Source organism: Ostrinia furnacalis, unplaced genomic scaffold, assembly GCF_004193835.3.
Source record: "Ostrinia furnacalis isolate ACB-3 unplaced genomic scaffold, ASM419383v2 OfSCF3121, whole genome shotgun sequence".
Lineage (NCBI taxonomy): Eukaryota > Metazoa > Arthropoda > Insecta > Lepidoptera > Crambidae > Ostrinia > Ostrinia furnacalis.
This window is the reverse complement of record NW_021133360.1, coordinates 521,959-532,575: the sequence shown is the minus strand read 5'-3', so window position 1 is coordinate 532,575 and position 10,617 is coordinate 521,959. Positions and strand designations below refer to the sequence as shown.

Here is a 10,617-nt window from a genome sequence, read left to right as displayed (position 1 = left end):
AGACGTGATGAGTAAAAAGCATTGGAGCAAAAGGAAGGCAGCGAGGGCTGCGCAAATATCGACGCAGGAGCAGCGCGGGCGCGCGTGCCCCAGCCAGGGGTGGGAAACTGTTGATACTCATACAAGCAGCATCACATGCGAGCTTACAGCAATAGCATAAACAAATTTAATATGCCCCAAAATCAAAGACTAAAATGTCTAGTTGAATGAGCACTTAAATCATTAAATCATTCGTGATCTTAAGGAGCCTTCCATGTCTTATGATTTTTTTTTTTTTTTTTTTATGCTAGCCAAGACAGGTATTTGACCGCAATCGCACCTGGTGTTACAGTTTGTCTATAAAGTCATGACATGAATGTTTGAGGAACTAAAATTATTCATGTGTCTGGCAACACCGAAGTTCACCAAACATATGTACATCAGCTGTCATAGACTACAAGTTGCGGAACGGTTTTCATTTTGTGTGTTTTATTGTTTGAGTAATCTACAGTAAATTAGTACTCAGCTACGAAGAAAAGTTTAGACAATGAGTAAAGTAAATCGGAGTGGCACGCGGGAAGTGATTTTTAAAGTTTTCCAGCAATGTTTCGCGGAGTACCAAGCTGGTCAAATTTTGTGGGATTTGGATGATGTTTATGGGCGAACAGCATCTTTGACGGGTATGTAATCGTGTTACTGCTTGTTTATAATCTACCTAAAGTAACAAATTTACTGCATTTTGCGATTTGGACACCAAAACAGGCATTGTTTACATAGGTCATTTTTAGGTTAGATTCACATTGTAAGTAGGTATTATTGAAGTACGACCATTTCTTTTGATACATTAGGATGGTACAATTCAGTCAAATTTTCTAAGAATTTAATAGTTGGCCACTGATAACTAAATGACGTCACTTTCACGTCTAGTGGTCCATCTACAAAATTAATAATTTGTTGCAATTTTTTTTTTATTATTATGATTTAGCTCTTATAATGTTAATGCTTGTGAAATGATATCTTGTTGGTAAATCTTTAACAATAAATAATATTAATCAGGTATTGTAGATTCTTTCCATCCCTTTAGAATTTAAACTTTTTTTTTCAGGAAAATCAGAGAGTACGGTTAGGCGCATAGTCAACGAAGGTTTTCAAAATAATGGAAAATTTGGAACTCCTGGGAAACACAGACAAGGCCGACCAAAGAAAGAAATGGATGATTTTAATATTTGTGCTCTGCGCCAAAAAATACAATTCTTTTACACGGTACAAAAAGAGGTATTTTATTTTTCGTCTTATGCATGTTTTTTGTGTGTAGGTAAGTATGCCTAAATTTTAATTTATTGTATGTAGTCAGATGTACAATCAATGGAACCCTTTGAAATTTCAGGTACCGACCCTCAGAAAATTGCAGGTGATCACCAGAACTGAGCTGGATTTTGATTGTAGTCTCGAAGTTCTACGTAAAATTTTAAATGCAATAGGGTTTTCGTATAAGAAATGCCAAAATAATAGAAGTGCTCTAATCGAACAATCGCATATTGCTGCAAAACGAGAAGATTACTTGGCTATCATAAAAAAAAAATCGAGATTTGCCTGAAGAACTAAGAAAAGACATTATTTATCTCGATGAGAGCTATATTCATTCTTCATACAAGGTAACCTATGTTATTATAGCCTCTGTTAAGCAGTTTTTGTATTGTAATGATGAACGAATTTTTCAGATCGGTAAAGTAGTTTCAAAGCCTATTACACCCTCCCCCTCCACCTTTTACCCCTTTAAACCCCATCCAAATAAACCAATAATCAAATCTATCTTCTTAATAATATTAGTATAGATGTATAATTTTATAATATATTCACTAACAAGAATCTATTTATTTTCCCACCAGGTCACAAAATGTTGGCAATCTCTAAACATCAAAGGTATCACAAAAGACATTTCCAAAGGAAAGCGTTACATCATAGTCCATGCTGGAAGCGAAAAGGGGTTTGTGCCAAACTGCCTCCTCATATTCACTGGTAGAAATAATTTGGAAGACTACCATTCAGAAATGAATGCGCACAACTTCACGAAGTGGGTTAAAGAAAAACTAATACCAAATCTCCACGAGCCATTCATCATAGTTATGGACAATGCGCCCTACCACTCCGTCATGACAAATAAGGCGCCCACTTCTAAATCCCGCGTCGACGAGATAAAACTCTGGCTATTAGAAAATAATATAAATTTTGACCCTACACTCAGGAAGCCAAATTTACTAAGGTTAGTTAAAAAAACAAACCCCGCCCCATCTATTTCATCGATGAACTGTTAGGAGAACATGGGCACACAGTGGTACGGCTTCCACCGTATCATTGTGATTTAAATCCTATAGAGCTAATTTGGGCTAACGTTAAACAAAAAATAGCAGCACACAATGTTGGGTCATGTGATATTAAGCAATTGGCTGAAGAGGTCTTCAGCAGCATCACAGCTGAAACTTGGAAAAACTGCTGCCATCACGTCGAGAAGCTCGAAACAGAATACTACGAGAGAGGACGTCACCTGTACCAAGACATAGACGAATTGGTTATTTGCTTAGGCGATAATGGTAGCAGCGAAGACAGCTGTAGTGATGACAGCGCTGCTTATGAAGGTGGCAACGAAACTTTTCTTGACATCGAATATTTGGAATCAGATGATGAAAGTGATTAATAAATCTCCTTATCAACTATGTATAATGCGTTTTTTATTATGCTGTTTCAATAGAAAATGCTTAGTAAAACCTTTCATAAGCATAGGTAGGTACTGTATAAAAAGCAGAAACAAAATATCGTCGTCTAAATTGGTTAAACTACTAACTACACAGGAAGGTGCTGGACGCAGGCCGCTACCAACCGGGCATCCGGGCAGTATGGAAAGCATTGGGGGAGGCCTATGTTCAGCAGTGGACGTCCTATGGCTAAGATGATGATGATCATGATGATGACCCCTTCAAATCCTTTGAGTCTCAGTAAAGTTGTGGTGCTTTACTGAGACTTCATATGAACTTACTTGAGAGAATCCGAAGAATAACGCCGCACTGTTTTGTTTCATTTGCCCACACTCATGCCCGTTCACGACCATTTAATGGTTAATAATCCACCATTATTACACATTAATAGTCGTCTAAACACGAATTTTAGAAAATAAAACAAAACCGCTAACATGACGCTTCACATTCCCGCCAAGAAGCCCTCGTATCAAAATCATTTGGTCAGAGTGTATAGGGTTGCTCCATGTAGAAAAAAAGCGCCCTCATTTTATGTCACGACTTTATAGACAAACTGTAAGTGAGATGCAGTCTAGGATGGATTATTTGCCCTGCAAAGGTTTTTTGTCAGGGCACATGTGAAGTGTAACTATGTCAGATAGATATGGATAAAGAGAAGATAATTCGTTTTATCCCCCACCAAGTCGAGCAAAAAAGCGGCACGGCCGTACCATCCTTTTCTCGAAGCAATTCAGGCCATTTTCGACCGCCTGTAACTTCGTTGTGGATAAAACTAGAAGGCTGAATTTTCATTAGCTATGCAGGCATTGTAAAGACACGGTATATTTAAAATTTCATTCAATTTGAACCAGTAGTTTAAGAATTATAACGGGTCAAAGTTACTTAATTTTGTCACTCACTGACTGACTCACTGACTCACCGATCATCAAAACTCTAAGGCACTTCTAGCAGACCTAGAAGCTTCAAATTTGGAATATAAGTAGTGTTTGGTGTATGAATCAAGGAAAAACTAAAATATTTGGGGGCACGGTAGTGCAACCGCCAAGTCGAGTAAAATTTTTCAATTTCGGTCCAGTTTTCTAGATACATAACTGCTGTCTACAAAATACAAAAAGAAATGAGATCCCATCAAAAACAATACTTGTCAAAAAAACCAAGTCTCGCAACTCAGTTGTTCTACGGTAAAAAGTTGTGAGATCCATGTAATACCAAGTCCAGGCCAGGAAATCTTTAACGTTTTACATAAATATATTGACTTGGCCATCGCATGAAAACACGTGTAAATTAAATTATTTAGTGCGATGGCCAAGTCAATAATTTATGTAAAACGTTAATTAAAGATTTCCTGGCCTGGACTTGGTATTACATGGATCTCACAACTTTTTACCGTAGAACAACTGAGTTGCGAGACTTGGTTTTTTTGACAAGTATTGTTTTTGATGGGTTTATTTCTTACATGTTACACTTAATGTAAAACCTCTAGTACGCATAGAGTCGTAGAGTTCCTCTCTATTAAGACTCGAAGTCCCTACGAAACATTATTTACAAACAACCAAAGATTTCAATCTCTGAAAAAATGTTTAGAAAAAGTCTCGTCCTGCATCAAGTACTCTTGGTAGTTGATACCAAACAGTTAACAAGATGCAGTTGCAGGCAATTGCGGAGATTATCCAATCGCTTTCTCCGCAGCTGCTGACCTCGGTCACGGTACACTCCGCTAAGTAAATATCCCTCGATCTCGAATAAGCTTAAAAAAAATAACTTGCCGCAGTTGTATGTTCATTTAATGCGATATTTTCTTTAGACAAAAGTTATTTAAGTCATCAGCTATTTAAGCTTAGCCCTGTCTATGATGGTTAAAGTGGTATTCACCATCCATCATCAGTCTTAGGAGTCCACTACTGGACATAGACCTCGCCCAAACAAGCCATAATATTCTATCTTCGGCTTGTCGACTGCCGCTTTATTGGTGACTCAGCAGGCACAAAATAACACATCGAAACATTATCAAAATAATACATTTCATGAACTAGAAATATTAACTTATCTGGATTTTGAATAAAATTAATATTTGAAATCAATATCATTTATGTGGTCAACTGTCCACATTACATGTGTGGAGCCGCGGCTCCCCCTGCGTCGGTTTTGTTGCTCTGCGGAGCATTTGCTTTAAATCAAGTGCGAATATTAAACGTCATGTACGCGCACTGCTGGCTGTAATCCGAGGAATATTCCATACAACATTATGATTACGCACTTGCCTGATGACTACCGGGCATTCAAGTGGAGAGTCTATCAGAAATATCTTTCCAGTAATTGCTATATGTATTTATATTAATAAGTTTAGACCCTAGAGTTTACTCAAACAACTATACCGCAAGTTTTTTGTAGCAATAAATTAAAACAAATGACTCTTGATATTTTAATAATCTTGATACGTTTGATATCCATTACGGTGTAAACAATGCAAGTCAAATAATCACAAACACGCTTATAATATTATTTCTTATTCCTTTTACGGCGACTTGACTGGCTTTCAGTGTTTGACTCCTGCCGCCCCTTGTCTATGTACGACTCTATGTCGGCCTCTGACGTCAGCACCTTCCTCGGGAGCGATATCGAAGGCACTCTGTAGCTCCTCGCCGGTCTACTTGTGCTCGTGAACGTCTTCCGAACTATCTTCGGGCTCTCCACCAAGTGCCGCACCTCGTCAGCATCACAACAGTGGTACGAAGGTCTCAAATTTGGCTTCTTACAACTATGGTGATATCTTGACTCAGACCTATGCGCGTACGGTATACCATCATCATTGTCAAGATAACACCTGGTCTTTGATCTGACGGAGACTTTGCTGCTCTCCCTATTAATAGCTACAGGAGACGGAACACGAATTGGTGGTATTGGAATTGTACACTTATTCGCAACCATGTCGCTTATACCCTCGTTGTATATGACTGCTCTGCCGTATTCTGGCATACAATGAGGCTGCTCATGTTTCTTTTTGAACTTAAAGAAGTTTTTGAGAGACTTGGGCTTGATGGGCTCGCAGTAGTCCTCCCCTATGTCTGTATCTCGCACAGCTTCTTGGCGTATCCCGACTGGGACGTGACCAGTCGCGTGGCCGCAGTAGCCGTACGTGCACGCAGGCTGGCTATACTCAGGTCTTTTTAATATCGGTATCGGCGCACAGCTCTCATTGGTGTACATATTCGGGAAATGTGTAACTGTCTCTGTGTCTCTCACGGCAATTTCGGGAGGCACACACACGTCGGACATCTTCGGAGTGGTGGGAATGGGAGTGCAGACCCCGCAGCACGCGTCGTTGAGCCGCGGAGTCATCGTGCAGCGATCGGAAAACGTCATAATATTGTCTTTGAATGCGACAGGCTTCAGAGTGCCCACAGAAGACACTCTCGAAGGGCAATTTTTGACCGAACAGCTTTCGCATTTGCAGTTGAATTTTGGGTGTTCTTCTAGAAGGTTTGTGTGAGAACTTTCTGGGGAAGATACTTCCACGTACGGACTCCATCGTAGAGATTGCACCAAGGATGGGTAGGTAGGGATGGTCGTCCGCCGCCTCGGTTCTGGGCGGGATTTGTGCGAGGTCGCGAACTGTGGAGGATCGGTGTCTCTTGTGGCGCATTTAAAGGATGCAGCGAAGTCTCTGGACAGGTAGTCTTCGGGAGCGGCGACTATTTGTGAGATGAGCCTGGCCCGGGAGCTCTCCTCCACCATCCGCTTGACATCCTCGCTACTGTGCAGCACGGGCCGGATGCTGCTGACCTCGCACTCCTCCGGCACGCGCGACACGTGGAAGGACTGTGATTCATTGAAACCGACTTGTTTGTAATTCATACTACTTTATTTTGATTGTTTTCAACTTAAAATTTTTAAGTGACCATGTTTGATGACATCTTTCAGATATTGACAATGAATGATGACAATAATTTGGCATATAGTCAGAGGCAAAGATTAAGCCATAAATCTTCTTAGTAAGAAAGAAAATAGTATGAATACTTGCCTTATTACGTTATAGTTGAACCCAACCTAATACTTTCAGCTGTGTGGTTGCTGTGTTTGATTACTATTAAATATTAAAAACGTATTTAATATTTTTGAAACATCAACAATTCCTTCAAGTTGCTGTCCAAACATTTTTATCCGAGTACGCAGTGAGTAAACAGCTGATGCGACGGAAACACCTATTTGATCGCGAACCACTTCAATTCATATCCTCGTGACAATAACGGATTGAGTAATATTTCTTACAAACTTTCCTGAATCACCATCTTTGCAATATACATCTCTATCTCCAAGAAGTAAGGTTACACTAGCTGCAAGAACATCGTGGTAATTTAATTGTCCTGGCCAGTATAACTTGGTCTCCCACGCGTCTTTCTGAGGGGGACAAAGGGGAGACACAGGTCCAATTGAGCAGGTCTTATGTCATAGCTAAGACGACAGATGCTGGCAATTGCGCGAGTCAAAGATCAGAGGAAGTGCGCGAGGCAGCTGGGCGACGCGTGCGCATGGCTAATTGGCGAGCATTCGGAGTAGATATGATCAGCTGTTAATGCCTTGATCTGGAGATAAGAGGCTGAGAAATGCCAAATCTTGGTTTTGGGTGTTACAAACTTTGTTTGTAACTGATTTACTTTTGTACTTATTATCTACAATTATCTACATATTTTATTGGTCTGTAGGTTTACTTAATATAGAATTTAAATCCAAATATACTAGATACTTTGATCCTAGATGCCATTATATTCAATTTATTCGTGGCCCACAAGTACGGGCGAAGTCTCGTTAGAGTTGTATTGGAAATGCGTGTTGCGTAACATTGTACTTAACCGTTAGATAAAAATGATACCGTCAGTTTGATTGTTATGTACAGTTTAATGTTCCGATACAGCCCGTAAATGAATGGCCGGCGACAAAAGGCACCTAAAACAGCAATAAAACACAAATTAACACGGTGGGCTGCAGCTAGGGCCATCAACATATCTCTATAGTTAAATTTTTATCGCCACTAAAATGTGGGTATGGGTCTATTCTAGATAGGGCGGTGGGCTTCGTATCAATTACAGGCGATCTCGTTAAGTGCCGATTATCATTTCAGAGATACACACATGCTGGCTACAGAAAGCTAGGCTTGGCTCCAGGCAATCTAAAATATAATCGTACGATCTAAAAATAGTCGAAATTTCCTGAAGATCGAAAGGATATATAATATAATACGGTTTTCCACTCTACGGCGGTCTTTAGTGGATGCTTGTTTACATGAAGCGGTGAAATGCCACTTTCTGAGATCAACGTAGCATAATGTAACTATTCAATGTACAATTTACTCCCAACATTATTGGTTCTACAATTTCAGCATTAAAATGTAGATAGACAAAGGTAATAATTAGTTAGTACTGAAATGAGTAATTACTCATACCTACCTACTTAGTTACAAAATACCTAGCTAAATTGTTGTTTACCGTAAAACAAATCGTACACAAATGCAAACATAAAACATAATAATTTAAATAGAATTTGCATTTTCAACATCTTTAATACGTAGGTATAATAAATCCTTCGCATGTTTATGAGGAAATTACCCCTATTCCAAATAATATTCAGTTTAACCTTAACCACCTGTTAGGTAACACACAATGGCGTTTAAGTACACAATTAATTAACCTAATGAACATTGTTTCTTTATGCAATAAAGTAAACATGTTGTAAAATATTGACCATCCGACCGCAAAATTTATGGTCAAAATGATAATTTTATCTGAAACTTCGTGAACGATCGACGCGCTCGATAAACGCGACTTTATTACTAAAACACAATAAAATTTGAGCAACAAAGCGTTCTTGTGTAAATAAAAAGTTTAAAAACAGTGGGAAATTTTGTAAGTTGCATTAAAAATGTTATGGCGCCATCAATTTGGAGTGTCACCGTGGTTTTAGGACAGCTTCAGTTGTGACGTTTACGGCGGGCAGCGGCCGCAGGCGCACGGCCGAGGGGCCATTTTGAGGTCCGTACGAATTTCGAAACTAACTTTTCGTTTGACCAGTGAGTTAGTAAGGTTCTATGAGGATGCTCCTCTTACGTGGGCCTGCTGCATTGAAGGTGCAATCTATGAGCGTAGACACATCATTGCCAAGGCTTACGCCTGGGAGATAAAACCTAATAACAACAAGAACAACTTGAAAATGAATGTGGAAAATCCGGCTTATCATTTTCAGACTTCATACGTCTTTTTTCGACATTCGAGTGTAATAAGAAAATAAATTATTGTATTTCCGTCGATAAATATCTCTAGATATCAATTTGTTTTCTCCTCAAAGATTCTTGAAAGCACCGTGGTGTCATGACAATAATGTTAATGTTGAACATGACGTGAAGATCAAAACCCGAAAGGTCACCTTTAGCTTAGCATCAGCTGATTGATGAATCTGAGGTCCTTATATCTCATACCTACTCATAACCAACGCGCGACACTTCAAATTATCCTACCTCATTGCCGCGCCAGTTAAATTGAAATACAGCCTCACTATTTCCATTTAACGATTGTTCCTGCGCACAACACTACTATATTACGCGTAAAACAAAGTGACGCGATAACTCCGTCGTAAACTATGATATATGACCAATTAAACACTATCCCATAAACCAACAGGTGGACCCGTAAACTTTTTACGTCCTACATTTATTTATTTATCAATTTTTTTTTTGATATCTCCTTTAATTGCTTGATTCGAGGCATTTCAATAAAATAACAATTATATTTTTATGGGCACGATTTATGGATATATTTCTATGGATAAAACAACGGAATAATGTACATTATAGATATACATATTAAATAAACAACACAATTTTGTCTGCGAGTTCTGCGACTCTACAAATATTTGCTAGGATTAGGTAGAAAGATTAAATAGCGAATTGCTATTCTACAATGTTACGTACCTGAAAATATATTTAACATTTGTTATAATATAAGCCATTCGATAGAGTTGCACAAATCCAGTGTTTTGTACCTATAGGTACATTTACCTACAAATTATATTTTATGAAAGATGCTCTATCAACCTTCAAAGCAATAGGTACATAGATACGTTACTACCATGAGTTAAATTTTATTCCAAGTAGCCCAATCATGTCACGTACATTGATTAACAAAGAGTTACAATTACCTATTATCATTAACAAAAGCAAGTGTAAAAAACAAATACTTATTAACCCCCATGTGCCTGCAAGAATGGCCCGATAACTATCTGCCTAACACACGTTACGATTGTTAACGACTGGATATTTTCACAACAAAGACGTTTCTTAAAACCATTTTTTCTTTACACTTCGAAAATCTTTGTTACTTTGGTAATAGAGTTTAAAATTGGCGTTTTGGATGATGACAGGAACCATAGCGACGATAACAGGCGCCCTGCTGCGAGTCTCGTTGGTCTTTTGTGCCAGTAATTTTATTTCCAATCGCCCTCCAGTAGGGTAATGGCGCGGACCTCATTAGAGTTTGTAAGCGCACGTTCAGAGCAATTATTTGTTATTTTTCATTATTAACTGGGCTAGTTATCTCATATTATGCAAGTTAGTTACTAAAATCAATATTTGTATTTGTAAATGGTTGGATTGGGTTAAAAATTCATAAGAAACTGCAAGCTTTTAAAAAGCTGGTCACGGGCCTATCTCATCTACCAATCTTTGTTTACCAATCAACTAACTTTTTCGATACCTGTGCTTGTCATTATTAATTTAGACGTCATATTGACGTCAATTGGTCTTCTTGGCGGGAATCTGAAGCGTCAAGTTAGCGGTTTTGTTTTATTTCCTCAAATTCGTGTTTGGGCGACTAATAATGTGTAATAATGGTGGATT

General features: G+C 38.6%; 1 protein-coding gene and 1 pseudogene across 1 annotated transcript; one reads left to right on the top strand and one right to left on the bottom strand.

The window, feature by feature from the left end:
• Positions 1-332: 332 nt before the first annotated feature.
• On the top strand, positions 333-2,294 carry LOC114357300 (uncharacterized; annotated as a pseudogene).
• A 2,862-nt stretch (positions 2,295-5,156) lies between these two features.
• Positions 5,157-6,621, bottom strand: LOC114357299 (uncharacterized). The gene has a single exon (XM_028310846.1). It carries the CDS (start codon positions 6,585-6,587, stop codon positions 5,232-5,234), a length of 1,356 nt encoding a protein of 451 aa, XP_028166647.1. The 5' UTR covers positions 6,588-6,621; the 3' UTR covers positions 5,157-5,231.
• Between the last annotated feature and the right edge of the window lie 3,996 nt (positions 6,622-10,617).